Source organism: Nannobrachium achirus (assembly GCF_963921795.1).
Source record: "Nannobrachium achirus genome assembly, chromosome: 4".
NCBI lineage: Eukaryota > Metazoa > Chordata > Actinopteri > Myctophiformes > Myctophidae > Nannobrachium > Nannobrachium achirus.
The window spans coordinates 6335567-6352422 of NC_137813.1; the positions used below are offsets into that span (position 1 = coordinate 6335567).

At 42.7% G+C, this 16856-nt stretch overlaps 1 protein-coding gene across 3 annotated transcripts in view; it reads left to right on the forward strand.

Annotated features, from left to right (window-relative positions):
- The first annotated feature begins 552 nt into the window (after nucleotides 1–552).
- gid4 (GID complex subunit 4 homolog) overlaps nucleotides 553–16856 on the forward strand; it is a 53588-nt gene continuing 37284 nt past the window's right edge. For 2 of the 3 annotated variants that reach the window (XR_013961993.1, XM_080724775.1), the window contains exons 1-5: nucleotides 553–1296; nucleotides 6214–6273; nucleotides 11681–11788; nucleotides 14997–15098; nucleotides 15745–15875. Coding sequence is in view for 2 of the 3 variants with exons in the window: in XM_080724775.1 (XP_080580901.1) it covers nucleotides 904–1296; nucleotides 6214–6273; nucleotides 11681–11788; nucleotides 14997–15098; nucleotides 15745–15875 (794 nt within the window). In the remaining variant the exon portion in view is untranslated. The remainder of the gene's footprint in view (nucleotides 1297–6213; nucleotides 6274–11680; nucleotides 11789–14996; nucleotides 15099–15744; nucleotides 15876–16856) is intronic. The other variant, XM_080724776.1, reaches the window with a different exon arrangement.

Below are 16856 nucleotides of genomic sequence, written 5' to 3' on the forward strand. Positions count from 1 at the left end.
AGGACCCCCAGACCCCCCGCTTTAGGGGTGGGGGCAATGCATGCAAGATCATACAGATATTCACTTGTAATGACTTAAAGATGATACATCATTATTAAAGATGTCTTACTACATTTGGCATTTTAGGCTGAAATTGTACCCATGCTTGTAAAGTAGCCTGATAAATGTATCAAACATGCACACAATTCAACAGAACACAGGAAAATATATCTATAATGAGTTTTGGGTAGAGGACCCCCATGACCCTGGTTGGGGAGTTCCGCGCACCCCCCAAAAAATGTATCTCCTGGATTGACAACCCTGCCCCCACGGCCCACCCCAATATGGCATGAAGTTTAAAGTTGTGATTGCAATTAAAAACATTACAATAAATAAAACCCAAAAAATCCTAGGTATGGCATCCAATCAGATCCCAGCACGAGCTTCGTCCTTCGTGTCCAGCCAATCAAAGGCTGCTCTCTCTCACACACACACGCACACGCACACACACACACACACATACACCACCAGCTGACTGACTGATCGCAGACGCAGAGCTGAGCAGCTGATCTGAGCAGAGTAGAGCAGCAGACACTCACTGACAGCTGATAGAATAGACATATTAGATATATACACCCGGACCGAGGCTGTACGTCCTGGACTACGGAGCTGAACTTCTCCTTTCCTAACCCGGCCCTGTGTGGACCCACTGTTCGCTCATAGGTCCCCTCTTCCCCGGCCCTCTGTGGACCCAGTGTCCCCTCCATAGGTCCCCTCTACCCCGGCCCTGTGTGGACCCACTGTCCGCTCCATAGGTCCCCTCTACCCCGGCCCCTGAGGACCCACAGTCCCCTCTTCCCCGGCCCTGTGTGGACCCAGTGTCCGCTCCATAGGTCCCCTCTTCCCCGGCCCCTGTTGACCCAGATGTCGCTCGTCTCCTACCACCACCACCCCAGAGGAGGAGGGCTGTTGGCCGTGGTGGCGTCGCTCGGACTCGGTGACAACAACAGCACACGACACGGCGTCCTCCCGTCCTCCCACCTCCAGGCCCCCCAAGCAGCGGTGGCCAGGATGCCGGGGGTCCGGGCCGCGGACCACCGGAGCAGCAGCAGCAGCAGCAGCAGGAGCCCCGGTGTCCCCGGGGCAGCGGCCGCTGCGGCCTGCTCCTGCTCCTCATCCCCGGCCTCGCTTAGCCCTCCCGCCCCGATCAACACGCGCCAGCCCGGGGTCGCCTCGTCGCTGCTGTACAGCGGCTCCAGGTTCACTGGACACCAGAAGAGCAAAGGCAACGCTTATGCCGTGGAGGTGGTTTTACAGGTAAAACACTAACAAATAATACGATAAGAAGTGACATAATATACTTTTATATATTGTTATATTTGTTTTATCGTGATATTAATCAGTAATGTATGTAGCAACCTAGCTAAGCTAAGCAGATCCATCCAGTAGTAGCCCCCCAGAGTGCAATCATGGTTCTCAAACTTTTTCATGTCAAGGACCCCCAAATTGACACTTGTCAGCCCGCGGACCCCCATTTGAAAAGAGATGACAGGGACCCCCCATATATGAGAAGATTTTTTTAAAGTCTCTAGCAGAGTAGCAGTGATTCCCAACCATTATAATTTCAAGGACCCCCAGTCTGACATGCATTATAGGCTACGGACCCCCATTTCAAGGCATTTCTATCCCTGAGACCCTAATACATATTGTAAAATCAATGTTAATCTCACTCTTGAGAGTGTACAAATGGACCTGTTAGGGTCCATTTGGTTCCATTTGTACATTCTCTTGAGTTACATACCCATAAGGGTCCATTTGGTTCCTAACTATCATGTAGCCGGGGACCCCCTGGGACTCCCTCAAGGACCCCTGCGGGTTCCCGGACCCCACTTTGAGAACCAATGCCCCCAGTGTGTTGCTAACTTGCTATTTTTGGCTGTGATTCAAGCCTGACACGCTGACCTAATTTCTGAAGCCAGCCAGGTGACTGGTCTGACTGGAGTGGATTCCATTTCCTAGAAAAAATGCATTCGTGCAGAAGATAGGATAACGCAGATGCCATTTAACCCATTTAGGCCTAGAATTATTGAATGCTTTAAGTATTGAAAAATAGCAGATATACAAGCTCAGTGCCGCGCTGCGAGTTTGTAGATCTGCTATTTTTGCAAAAGTCGTGAAAATGTGTTCAAATCTTTGAATATATGTATTTTCAATGCGAACGTTTGTAACTCAAATTTTGCTTCTGGGGGGTCCCTGGAACTAAATATTTTGAGATGGGGGTCCGTGGCCAAATACATATCATTTTGGGGGTCCTTCACATGAAAAGGTTTGAGAACCACACTGACATAGTAGTCTCTCTCAAGAACAGACTAACTGAGCTCTAGTTGAGTGAAAAGGACCTTTTCTTTGACGATGGATAGCCAGATTGCTGACATAGAAACATATATATTTTTTTTTCAAAAAACCTTCACTCGGTGCCGCGCTGTGAGCTTGTATATCTGCTGTTTTTCAGTAGTTAAAGCACAAAATAATGATACACAAAAATGTGTACCTGTTAAAGCGCTGTCTTTGCAGCACGTGATCTTATAAATGCAGAACCATTTGCATTCACGTTGCATTGACATTCACATTCAGATGCATGCATATGCATATTTGATGTTGCTGCACAAAACGTGATAGCAAAGCAGCGGTCACCAGCACTTTCGCCTAGAACATATTCGCCTACACGCATTTGGTCCTTTCGCCTGGCATTTTCGCTGTGGAGGAGAGTCTTTTCACCTACCTGTCTGAGCCATTTCGCCTACCCTCAATTCTGCTGTCAGACTGTCCATGTTTGCATATTATCTCTTTGTCATTTAAATATTATAGTGACTGACAGTGTTGTCAAGTGAATCTAACAGTTTATTTGACATTTATTATTTACATCACATTTTATTCCTAAAAAAATGGCAAAATAGTTTTTTATGCCTGTTGACAGGCAAGGTTGACTCTATAGGCTATTTAGGTGTAGCATATATCTTATATAGACCTATAGGCTAATAGCCTACATATATATTTTGTATAGCCTAATGTTAAAACAATATAGGCCTACAATACTGTTCATTTTACAATACTGTTCAATACTGTACCAAAGAATGTATAGTATCGGGACATGGATTAATTAATTATTTGGGCGCACCTGATTCCAATAGCTCTGTATTTATGTGATTACTATGGAGTGCATAGGATAGCCGTGTGTAGGTTTGACATGTAACACCACTGTCACAGTCACTATAATATTTAAATGACAAAGAGATAATATGAAAACATGGACAGTCTGACAGCAGAATTGAGGGTAGGCGAAATGGCTCAGACAGGTAGGTGAAAAGACTCTCCTTCAAGGCGAAAATGCCAGGCGAAAGGACCAAATGCGTGTAGGCGAATATGTTATAGGCGAATATGCCTGACACCATAGCAGCTACTGTTTGATAAGACCTTTATTTGCACAAGAGGAACTCAGTGCCACACTGTGTACTTTGTTTTGATATTTCTTTACTCTTTCACTCTAATTTGTATTCTTTATTTAACCACACGAAGCCCTTTGTGAGTCATAAGTGAACACATTCTACAAAAATAGCTGATCTACACATGCTCATTAGCCTTGGATCACAAGACGCTCGTCATATAATATATGTGTCATATAATATGACAGTCATGTTTCAGGGGCTACACGCTCACATGCGTTGTAAGCATGTTGATCTGCAATTCTCGCTGTTTCTTTGACATACAGAAAGTGCATGTACTTTTTTTTGCAGTGGTTAAAATGTGATTCATTCATTGGAACCTTGCATAACATAATGTCACCCACTCTTACGCACATGTCCTGGTGGTGTAAACCAAACAAAGCAGTTGCACTGTGTAAAGCAGGGGTCTTAGGTGGTCCTCAGAGTTAATCCAGGGGGCCACAAAATCTTTGTCTGTTATATATTATATATATATATATATCCACGAGTTTCCAACGCCCCATAGTGCATTGCGCAGACGCTGTTCCGAGCTTCCGGCGCCGCAGCCGAGTGTGATTTACAAGCTCACAACAGGCTGCATCTGCGACGCGACGTGAGCTTGTATGTCTGCTGTTAAATCGGAAGTGTGGTCCAAATAATCTCCAGTCCCCTCCAGCAAACTCCCGCGGAAAGAGGTGGATATATTTATTTATTTACATTAACCACCACTTGAACCCTAGCTAGAGATGCTCCGATTGCAATTTTTCGGGCCGATACCGATCACCGATCAACTGGAATCAGTATATGCCGATACCGATATTCCCGATCACAGCGTTAAATCCATAAATTCTTCTATTTATTGTGTTACTGTTGCAGCATTTATATATTTAATGATTCTTCTTACAAAACATTGACATTGTATATTAAGTATATTAGGAGAATCAGGCTGAGGTCCTTTAGTATCCAACATTCAGTCCCACAGATAAATATTGTGATAATATCTGATCTAGCTTGTATATCGGCAAAGCCGATACCGATCAAAGCCGGTAGAGGCATTATCGCCTCATCGCGATAACTCACTGATCAATCGGCACATCTCTAACCCTAGCATCTCCAACATTAACTGTGCTGAATAGAAGATCTACATGCTGCGTTGAGCTTAATGTAGATCTGTTATTTTTGGTGAGGAGGTTTGGTGTAGAGGGGGGAAAAAGAGCAGACCAAGTATTGAGAGTTTAAGAGATTAAACATCTTAAAATACACATTAACTGATGATAGTTCTGTCAAACACGTCTGAAGCAATCTTTGAAAACGTTTAATCTGCAACATAATTTCTCCATGTAGTGTTGGGCCCTGGTAGCTTCATCTCTCTCTGTTAAGCGGTCCTTGGTCTGGAAAATGTTGGAGACCCTTGCATTGAAGGGCTTCTCTCAAAATCTGTAGCTGTTCTCTCTTTAATAACCAATCAAATCCCTAGAATTCTTTCCACCTCCGACAACTATGGCTGTGAACACCTGAACATGACAGCAGCAGAAACCTCTCAAAGCCGTGCACTAAAGTGCACTTTGGAATCAATTTACTTTACATGCCCTAGTGTCCTTATGCATGTTCTGACCTGCCTGCTACAGAGAAGTGTGTTTACAATACCTGTGACCTCTTATGACGACACAGGGGGAGAAATATGTAACAAAAATAGGCTAATGTGTTCACTTCCGGCAGAAAGCGTGAAAATTTGCACCTAGGGTATTTTTGTGTGCTGAATTCAAAAATTGACGGATCCAAGCACTTTTCCCATGGGATCTGGTGGCTCTCTAATTCACTTACTATACAGAGAAAAAATACCCCCCAAAAAGTTTTTCATGATTCTGAATACATTGCAAGCATTTGTTTTGCACGAAAAATATTCCTTGGGCTAGAAATGGACCCTACACAACTGTGAAAAGTGATGACTCATCACTAAACCATACTAAACCATAGTTTGATACACCCTTGGATTCAGAATCATGAAAAACCCCTAGATAGACCCCACGCATGCTACTTAAAGAAGATTCTTTGGGGGGTCTTTTTTCCCTGTATATTAAGTGAATTAGAGCCACCAGATCCCATGGGAAAAGTGCTTGGATCCGTCAATTTTTGAATTCAGCACACAAAAATACCCTTAGGTGCAAATTTTCACGCTTTCTGCCGGAAGTGAACACCTTTTTCACATATTTCTCCCACTAACATGACTGTCAGGATTGTGACGTTTTACTTAGCGATTTTAATTGTCGGTCAAATGCATTTTGAATATTGGAACGTTATGAATATGAATAAACAACACATTTCCGTTTGGCGCAGAGCTTAGCAGTGGGCATGATGGGCGTCCATTCATTCTTCCAATAGACTTTTACAAAACATATTTATGTAAATTAGTTTAAGCCTAGAACCAAGCCATCCGGGATCTTGGTGAATCATGACCATGAAACCTTTGATTCTGTGAAAAGAAGACATTTTAAATCGCTAAACAAAGGGTATTTATTAAATGTATTATATAATTTTCTTTTTAGGTTTCATGTTCATGATTCACCAGGATCCTGGATGGCATGATTCTAGGGTTACAATAATTGATATGAATATCTTTGTAAAAGTCTATGAAAAAAATAATAACGATGATTACGTAAAATTACGGTAATCTGGAATATGTGCGCCTATGTAATAACTGTGAGGGGCCTAACGTGATGTGTTTACATTATGGTGTTCTGTGTGTGTGCAGCATGTGACCGTGGAGGACTCCTACCTGTGTGGATACCTGAAGATCAAAGGTCTGACTGAGGTAAGCTCCGCTCCAACTGGGTCACACTGTTATTTGACTGTCTGTCAGTAGGCATGCATCTATTCTGCATCTAGCTTAAAACCCATTTAGGCCTAGAATTATTGAATGCTTTAACCAGTGAAAAATAGCAGATATACAAGCTCACATAGCGGCGGTCGTGAAAGTCGTGAAAATGTGTGCAAATCTTTGAATATATGCATTTTCAAAGCGAACATTTGTAATTCAAATTTAGCTTCTGGTGGTCCCTGGAACTAAATATTTTGAGATGCGGGTCCGACTCTGTGGCCAAATACATATCATTTTGGGGGTCCTTCACATGAAAGTCTCTCCTTCACATGAAAGTCTCTCAAGAACAGACTAACTGAGCTCCAGTTAAGTGAAAAGGACCTTTTCTTTGACGATGGCTGGCCAGATTGTTGACATAGAAACATAGGGTTTTTAAAAAAAAAAGTCTTAGAAGGATTCAAAAGACACTTATAGAAGCGGGTCAAAATTCTAATTTTCACGATTTTTCAAAAATAGCAGATCTACAAGCTAGAGTGCCGTGCTGTGAGCTTGTAGATCTGCTATTTTTCAATAGTTAAAGCATAAAATATACACTATAATGTGTACCCGTTCTGAATGGGGTTCAGGCAAGAACCAAATTCAGAGTGAACATTTTGAACTGAAATATTTGCTTTTGGGAAATATTTGGAACAACATATTTTGGGGGGTCCGTGGTAAAATACATATCATTTTGGGGGTCCTTGCCATGACAACGTTTGAGAACCACTGCTATAGGCCGATTCTACAAAAAAGAAAAAAAAAAAAAAACTTATGTTGCTATATCAGTGGTTCTCAAACTTTTTCATGTCAAGGACCCCCAAAGTGACATGTATTTGGCCGCGGACCCCCATCTCAAAATATATTTTGTTCCAGGGACCCCCAGAAGCAAAGATTTTAGTTAAAAATGTAAATGTGGGTCTTGCCTTAAGCTAGATGCAGAATAGATACACGCTGTCTGTTGCTCCTAAAGCAGACAGAAACTGGTCAAAACCGGGTTTTTTCCCCGCCAACTAGTCCAGACAGTCCCGATATGTGACACAGATTCTTAACTGGTAGTCGTAAGGCCACTAGGTCAAGTCTAAAAGAGGACTCCTAGCGTAAGCGCTATGCGTCAATGGATGGTGTTGCCGCCGTATTTATGTAACGTTGGTGGAAAGGGCAACGGTCATGGGGTTCCTATGTTACAGTATGTGCTGTGAAATAACAGCTGTGACTGACGGACCTGAATCTGTCTCAACGTGTCTCAACAAGACCAGACGTAAATATGTTGTTGCAAACCCGGGGCCGCTTCAGGCTGGGCCAGAAGAATCAGGTTTTATACACAGATAATGATAATTAATCGATGCTGCCAAACACGTTAGTAATGTCCAGCAGAACGTGACACAGGGTTCCCACGGTCATGAAATTCCTGGAAATATTTTGAAATTAGAAAAATATTTTTCCAGTACTGCAGGGTTTCCTGCAGCACTTTACAGGCCAGGCGCCCCGCCCGGCCTGAAAACCCCCCCGCCCCCCCAAGGGACTAAAAAAAAAAAAAAATTTTTTTTTTTTTTTTGGACCTCCAACAATGTACTAGGCATGATCGCGATCGCGAAATTGCATGTTTAACCCCCATACCAACCCTATCTTTCAAACATGGCAGCCATGTTTGTTTACATTTGAAGAAAACATAAGGGCTGGTATCTCCTGAATGCCTATTCAATGTTGAATAAATGTGAATGATAGCATGTAGTTGTGTTTTCCGTCATCATGGGCACATTCATGTGTTTTTTATAGGGCAAAATAAGAATTAATATAAAAAATTAATTACTCGAATTAATTAATTAATTATCAAAAAAATTCTGCGCCATGAGATCCCCCCTGGTCAAGACTTTTTCCTGCAGGAAACCCTGTACTGGAAAAGTTTTGGAATTGATCAAGGGTCCTGGAAGGTCCTGGAAAAAATAGCTATGCATTGTCTTTGGTTATTGATTTTGTTAACTCATTGAATGCCATTTCAAGATGGCCCCCAAGTACCAGACTGCCACTATCCTAGATTTCTAGTGCACGGATCAATTTTTAGTGCACGGATCGTGCACGCCCATGCACCATATATGCATCATGTGTAGTACTTTTTAACAGCTTTCAAACAAAAAAATCCGCTTGGAAATCCGTTCAGGCCTTCATGAGTTACAAGCCTTCAAAGTCAGACAAAACAAACACTGCCACCTTCCTAAATTTCGAGTGCACGGATCAATCTTTTGTGCACGGATCGTGCACGCCCATGCACCATATATGCATTATATGTGTAGTACTTTTTAAAAGCTTTCAAACAAAAAAATACGCTTGGAAATCCGTTCAGGCCTTCATGAGTTACAAGCCTTCAAAGTCAGACAAAACAGCCATTTTTGACATTTTGAAAGATGTGTTTGTTATGGGGCTAAACATGCAATTTCACAATTGTGATCATGCCTAATACATTTGAGGCATTTTTAGAAAATTTTTTATAAAAAAAAATTTTGAAAAAAAAAAAAAAAATTTTTTTTTTTTTTTTTTTCAAAATGGCTTCCAACTCGGGAAACTCGGGCTGTGGCAGCCTGGGAGTACTGCAATAACTCGTGAAACTCGTGCCTTGGCAGTCAATGAGTTAATACCTCTGAAATGACAAATTAAACATTGGCCAAATTGTCAAATATTAGAGGCAGAAATTGTGAAAATAAAACAGTGTTATATAAAATTCCTCAACTCTTAGTGCTCTTCAGGGTGCCGGGGTCCCCAGTTCAAATATGATTATTTCGGGGGTCACGGCCTGAAAAGGTTGAGAACCACTGGCATACACTGCCTGTCTTGGGGCATTGCTAATAGGAGTAAGCCACCTGTTATTGAGATGAATTATTGTTATATAGTCCTGGAAATTGGGTTAAATATTCTGGAAAAGTTTTGGAAATGAATTGGTAAAAATGTGTGGGAACCCTGGTTGTTGCAAACCCGGGCCGGCTTCAGGCTGGGCCAGAAGAATCAGGTCTTATACACAGATTTAATGATAATTGATCGATGCTGCCGAGCGTGTTAGTTTGTCCAGCAGAACGTGACTGTACTTTTAGTTTATACTGGCAGATGACGGCTCCGCCATGGTGGAAACCTCATATGTCCAAAGAAAGTTTTCTTTTCAGGATTGAATTAAAAAAGATTTATCTACAAGCTGTCAGTAGGGTGATTTTATGAACAAAACAAAGCGAGAATAGTGAGATAAGAGATTGGTGCCATGATCAAAGTGAGTCCTACTACAAACTTGCAGCGCGGCACCAAGTGCCACGCTGCGAGTTTGTAGATCTGCTATTTTTGAAAAAAACTTGAAAATTAGAATTTTGACCCGATTCTATAAATGTCTTTTGAATCCTTCTACTTTTTTTTGGGAAAAACCTATGTTTCTATGTCAGCAATCTGGCCAGCCATCGTCAAAGAAAAGGTCCTTTTCACTTAACTGGAGCTCAGTTAGTCTGTTCCTGAGAGACTACTATGTCAGTGGTTCTCAATCCTTTTCATGTGAAGGACCCCCAAAATGATGTGTATTTGGCCACGGACCCCCATCTCAAAATATTTAGTTCCAGGCAGGGACCACCACCCAGATGCAAAATTTGAGTTACAAACGTTCGCATACTATATTCAAAGATGTGCACAGATGTTCATGACTTTTTCAAAAATAGTTAAAGCATTCAATAATTCTAGGCCTAAATGGGTTAATCTCTGACTTTGAGGGCATTTCTTTTTTTTATGCACTGGCAGATTCGCCTGCTTTCCAGGCTATGAGATCAGCTACTGTTTCTAATAGAACATGCCAACATAACAAGCATGATATACAATTGGTACTGTGTATCGGTACTGTCAGACAGACTTTAGTATTCCATTTGAAATGTGCTTCAATAAATAAACTGCGTCGTTGGGTGGAAATGTCTAAAACTTTTATGTTTCAGGATTCAAATTCAAAAATAGAAAAAGTTGCAGATCTGCTTCGCGCCACGTTTTGAGCGTGCATATCTGCTACTTTTGGTGCTTTTTTTGTGTGCCATTGTAGTCTGATCAAGTAGGGCATGGGTCCCCAATAGGCGGCCCGTGGGGGGCTACTGTCTGGCCCCCACCAACCCCAGTAATAATGGTGGTATAAGAGCAGCAACAACACTAGTATATCGTTGTTGTCGGGTGGAAATCTTGTATCTCCAAATTTGTACGTTCTTTCGCAAAGTAAAGCCCTGCTTCATCATACAAGGCCGTCGCACAAAAGTAGTGAAAACAGAAGATCTACAAGCACACAACACCGTTGTGTGCTTGTAGATCTTCTGTTTTCACTAGTTTAAATCATTTTCAAAATGATAAATGCAAATCAAACGGTTTTGGACATACAAGATTTTCACCCGACAATGACGATATCTGAACTGTCACTGGAGTAGCGGGAACACCACCGTCGGCCCCTGCAATGTTGTGGCCCTCGGCTTGGTACTCTGGACATAATTTGGCCCTTGGGGAAAACTAATTGGGGAACCCTGAAAGTAGGGTGTTCAATTACAAAAAAAAACACTTCCAATGTGAAGTGAGCGGTGGTCGTGCTTGCATAACATCTTCAGACTAGGATTTAAGTCTAGGATGTACAGGCAACAGACACACACACACAATGCTATGGCCAAACATAACAGGAATCTGGCTACAGACACACACAGCCACTGGAGCGGTCTACCACCGCTCAAAAACACAAAGTTAGAATATGGATTGGAGATGGGAGGTTTCTGCCCGACAGCGAAAATATTCCAGCTTCATCTTAACTCTCTTACTGCCAGATTATTTATTTATTTATTGGGTCTGGCGCCATCAAAAAGCGGCTTACCTTTGCAACGTTATAGTAGATTGAGAGACTTTTTTTTTTCTTTCTTTTTTTTTTGCCTTATATTGCCTGGCAGGCTGCGCTTTCGCAGGCCAGCCAGCAGAGGGGGGCGTAATGCCATTAATGTGAATGTGGCCGCTTCCTCTTGCCACAGCATGGGAAGACACATTGCACACAAAGCCACAGGGCCTGAGATAATCAACACGGAAGCAAAATGGTCTCCGTTGATGTAAACGCATAATGGATTTTTAAGAACATCACTGCTCGCGATGTGATTACAGTACACGGCGGCACGACCCCTCATCAGCTTACAGTCATCAGACGAGGTAAACGAACGAGCGCCGTATTGGCGCGCCTCACTCGTTAAAATTGGGGCGAACAGGAACGTTCAAAGCAGAATAAGAGCTAAGGATGGAACATATCTGCACTGTGCTGCTTCAGTGTCCTGCTCTCCTCTCCTCTCCTCTCATCTCATCTCTCTGACCCTCTATTCTTTCCTGCTCCCAGGAGTTCCCCACTCTTACCACCTTCTTTGCTGGAGAGATCATCAGCAAGAAGAGACCGTTTCTGACCAGGAAGTGGGATGCAGACGAGGACGTGGACAGGAAGCATTGGGTACGTGATGCTGCCATGTCCATCATGATGTCATGTCATGATCCAACTGGGTTTCCATCCGGCTAGAGATGGACCGATTGCAAAATTCTTGGCCGATACCGATCCACCGGTTTTATGAAGGTCTGACCTGCCAAAACCGATTTTTCCGATACTGATTTCTTTAGCTAAGAACTAGAAAATTTGCCTACAAAGACATACTTCAATTTGAGTGCCAATAAGCTAGAAGAACACTAATGCCAAATCAATCACAATAATACAATATCCAAAATCACAGACAATATCCAGTCTAATATGACCGTCTGGACTAGGCAGGAGGAAAGCAGGTGACGCATGCTTTTTTTCCCCCCTTCTTTTTGGAGATGACATTGACACAGGATTATGGAATATATCCTTACATTGCAAAGGTAATCAGCACCATCTGTATTATGTAGGCTGCCACTAAGTAGACTGGCTGCTACTTGCTAATGTTTACTTTAGTCACAGGACCAGAGCATCATGCTGTGCAGTGCCATAGACACAATTGGCATAAAACCGGTATTTATGTCAGTGACCTGCCGGTCACCGATTTGGCCGGTTTGATATCATACCTGCCGATTCTTTTTATATTGGCTGATTCCGATTTCCATCCCTACATCTGGCCACTCTACCGCTGAGCCACTGCCGGCCCATATGTTGTCTGTTACACCCTTCAATCCAGGAAAGCATCTTTGTCATTTTAGATGTTGCTATGTTTATAGCAACATCTTATTGTTGCTAAAAAAAAATAATAAAAAAACAACAACCCTAGGTCAGGATTTAGAAGTTGTTTTTAACAGCGGCCTCGAGTCAAAATGGGTTAAAGGGATATTTCACTTTCAAAAAAACTTTTGGTAATTTTATCATCTAGTCAGGCTTTTATGAACACCCTGAACAGTTTTTAATTAGCTTGATTGAATATTTAGATATTTTATGTAAATGTTACCAGGCCCTCCAGGCCCAGGTCCTCTCCCCACACACACCCATTGTAACTTCAAACTTAATGTTAACCATGATAGATTCATTAAAAACACCCATTATTTTTTCTGGTGACTCATACTGCCCTCCTAATATGTGAGCAGGACGTGTTTTTTCCATAACATTTTTCATTTATATTTAATAATTATTTGTTTGTATTTAATCTTTTCCATTTTTCCGAATGATTATAAAAAATAAATGAAAAAAGTTATCGAAAAAACACGGCCTGCTCACGTAGGTAAAATGAGTCACCCAAAAAAATAATGGGTGTTTTTAATGAATCTATCATGGTTAAAATGGAGTTTGAAGTTACAATGGGTTTGTATGTGGAGAGAAGCCCTACCACTGCTCCCTGTTGAAAGTGGAATATCCCTTTAAGTTTGTCAATTGTCACATGCTGTAGCAGCGTCATCGCTGCAGTAGGTATTGTTGATGGACTAAAAAGCAACACTGGGCCTAATGCAGGGGTCTTCAACAGGGGGTCCTCAGAATTACTACAGGGGATCCTCCAAATCTTTGTGTAATAGGAACTTGTTTTTTGTATATTAACCACTTGAACTCTAGTGTCCATATTCTGAGAACTTTAGCCAAAAATAGCCGATCTACAAGATCGGCTATTTTTGGCAAAGAGCTTTGGAGGGGAAAAAGAGCAGACAAAGTACAGAGTGAAAGGTCAGGTTTTATAAGTATTGACGGTTCAAGTGGTTAAATATCTGAAAACACGAATTGACGTGAATCCAAAATACACTGATGATTGTGCTGTCAAACAATGAAACTACTGTATATGGAATCTATGAAAAGGTTGTGGAGGTCCCTGCTTCATCTCTCTCAACTAAGGGGTCCTTGGCCTGAAAACGTTGAAGAACCCTGGCCTAATGGAAAGGAGCCACTGCTTACCTCAAGAACACTGGCTTTTATAGCATGTTTATTTAGTTCGTCTGTTTGCTCTATAGGGGTGGGCAATATAATCGATATGGCAATACATCGCAATAGTTTATTTGCCAATATACTGTATCGTTACTTCAAGCCGTAGTATCGCGATACTTTGAGGAAAATAAAATATGTTCCCATGCATAGGAACCAATGGTAGAAGTCCAGTCCTGACACTCCGCTGCCTCTAGATGTCACAACCACATTAGAGCAGCGTCTTCAGCTTTTAAAGCTTATATATCGCAATAGTATGGCAATAGTATCGTATTGCAAAGATTTGCAATATATCGTGTTACTATTGCATCGTGAGATTCTTGCCAATTCTTGCCTAATGCTCTATCCTTTTTCTAACTCGAGTCTCAGAAATAAATTAGACGAGGGACATTGTCCCATTTTCATTGTGTTGGTTTGTGGAACATTGCTGTCACAGTGCTGGTGGGATGTTCTGATATTCTGTTAGTGCCTCAGTGGAACTCTGGAAACAATGGGTAGTAGTTATCCAAGAATCAAGAGGTTCTTTTTTTGTGTCACTCAGTAATTCAGGTACAAGCAGTGAAATGCTGGTGGGATGTGTTCAGCAAAGACAACAACAAAACCTTGTCCTCATTCAAGGCTCTTGACAGCTGCAGTGGGGAAAACTGTTCTGAGCCTTGAGACCCTGTCTCTGAGGCGACCGCGGTTTTCCCGGTGATCCTGAGCGCAACGGTGGTGTGGGGAATTCTAGAACACAGTAACACTATTGCTATAGGTTAGCATTATGTATTGTAAGAGACTCGTCGCCAATTGCAAGATATTTTAAAGTTATTTGGGGCCATGATGGTGATAACCCCTTCTTCCCACTACTAGACTAATAAGGATTTATATTGTCTGTGTTATTGTTTACAACCACATTTATTCACGTGTGGCAAGATGGCGGTTCCACTAGTTTTACTAGTAGGCTAGTGTAGGCTTAGAAGCCTTTTCAGAAGTTTGAATTGAATGTTTTCCATTTAATTATTTCCTTTATCGTTATCTTGAGCTAATGCATGCAACTGTTTTCGCCAGGTTTTAAGGTCTTGTTTTATTTGTTTCTCATAAGCTCGCGACCCTCCTTGCCCATCATTGCCCATCATTCCCCACTGTTGTGCTTTCCAGGTTCACCGGGAAAACCGCGGTCGCGTCTCTGAGGCACTTCCAGTGCTTTTCCAGTCCGTAGCAGTTCCTTTTACCATCCTCAAACTGGTCGGTCCTGCGCGTCACAGTCCTGCTGTCTAACAGGTCACATTCTCTGCTTGTCTTTGTCCAGGGCAAGTTTCAGCCTTTCTGCAAACACACCAAGAGCTTCAACTCAGACGGCTTCGACTACGAGGCTCTGGACAACAGCGACTACGTCTTCATGAGGTGGAAGGTGGGTCTGGGACGGCTCATCTCTTCTCCTGTTTAAACTTCTAGAACTCTTTTAACGCATTTAGACGGGGAACGCATATGTGTGTCACTCTAGATTGAACCACTTACAGTAATTTATGCTTTAACTATAAAAAAAATAGCAGATATACAAGCTCACAGCTCCGCACCGAGTGCCACACTTGCAAGCTTGTAGATCTGCTATTTTTCTTTTCCTTTTTTTTAATGGTGGAAAAGTCTTTGAATATGTTGACCCCATTCTATAAATGTCTTCTAAATCCTTCTTCTAAATCAGTGGTTCTCTAACTTTTTCTTGTCCAGGACCCCCAAAATCACATGTATTTGGCCACGGACCCCCATCTCAAAAGTCAAAATGTTGTTCCAGGGACCCCCCAGAAGCAAATATTTGAGTTACAAATGTAATAGATATATTCAAAGACTTTCCCCCCCAAAAAATCTCGATTTTTCAAAAATAGCTGATCTACAAGCTCACAGCGCAGCACTCGGTGCTGCGCTGTGAGCTTGTATATCTGCTATTTTTTTTTCAATAGCTAAAGTATAAAATAATTCCAGATTAAACTCTGACTATGTGTTGCTGACTTGCTCTGCCCTCTCTTGCCCCCCCCCCCCCCCCCCCCCCCCCCCATTAGGAGCAGTTTCTGGTTCCTGACCACACCATCAAAGACATCAGCGGAGCCTCGTTCGCCGGCTTCTATTACATCTGCTTCCAGAAGTCCACGGCCACCATCGAGGGCTACTACTATCACAGGAGCTCCGAGTGGTAAGTAGTGAGATGGCAAGAAATGCCATCTCCAGTTTACGTCCTGTATCTGCGTCAAGTAAGTGGTAGTCTCGCGTGGCCAGACTGTTGACTGTTGACGCGATTTGGAAATGCTCCGGTCATACAGTCTGGAATAACGTTAGAACAGGGGTGTCCAAACCTTTTTCAAAGGTTTGGAACTTTGTCATCGACCTTGTCACCGTAGGTACCAGTCACTAAACCTCAGCTTGTCACCGTAGGTACCAGTCACTAAACCTCAGCTTGTCACCGTAGGTACCAGTCACTAAACCTCAGCTTGTCACCGTAGGTACCAGTCACTAAACCTCAGCATGTCACCGTAGGTACCAGTCACTAAACCTCAGCATGTCACCGTAGGTACCAGTCACTAAACCTCAGCTTGTCACCGTAGGTACCAGTCACTAAACCTCAGCTTGTCACCGTAGGTACCAGTCACTAAACCTCAGCTTGTCACCGTAGGTACCAGTCACTAAACCTCAGCTTGTCACCGTAGGTACCAGTCACTAAACCTCAGCATGTCACCGTAGGTACCAGTCACTAAACCTCAGCTTGTCACCGTAGGTACCAGTCACTAAACCTCAGCTTGTCACCGTAGGTACCAGTCACTAAACCTCAGCTTGTCACCGTAGGTACCAGTCACTAAACCTCAGCTTGTCACCGTAGGTACCAGTCACTAAACCTCAGCTTGTCACCGTAGGTACCAGTCACTAAACCTCAGCTTGTCACCGTAGGTACCAGTCACTAAACCTCAGCTTGTCACCGTAGGTACCAGTCACTAAACCTCAGCTTGTCACCGTAGGTACCCGCGACCGAGTATTTCCCGGTGAATCTGTGCGCAAAGGTGGGGGCCGATGGGCAAGGAGGGTTGCGAGCTTATGAGAAACAACTAAAATAAGACCTTAAAACCTGGCGAAAACAGTTGCGTGCATTAGCGGAGGATGACGATAAAGGAAATCATTTAAT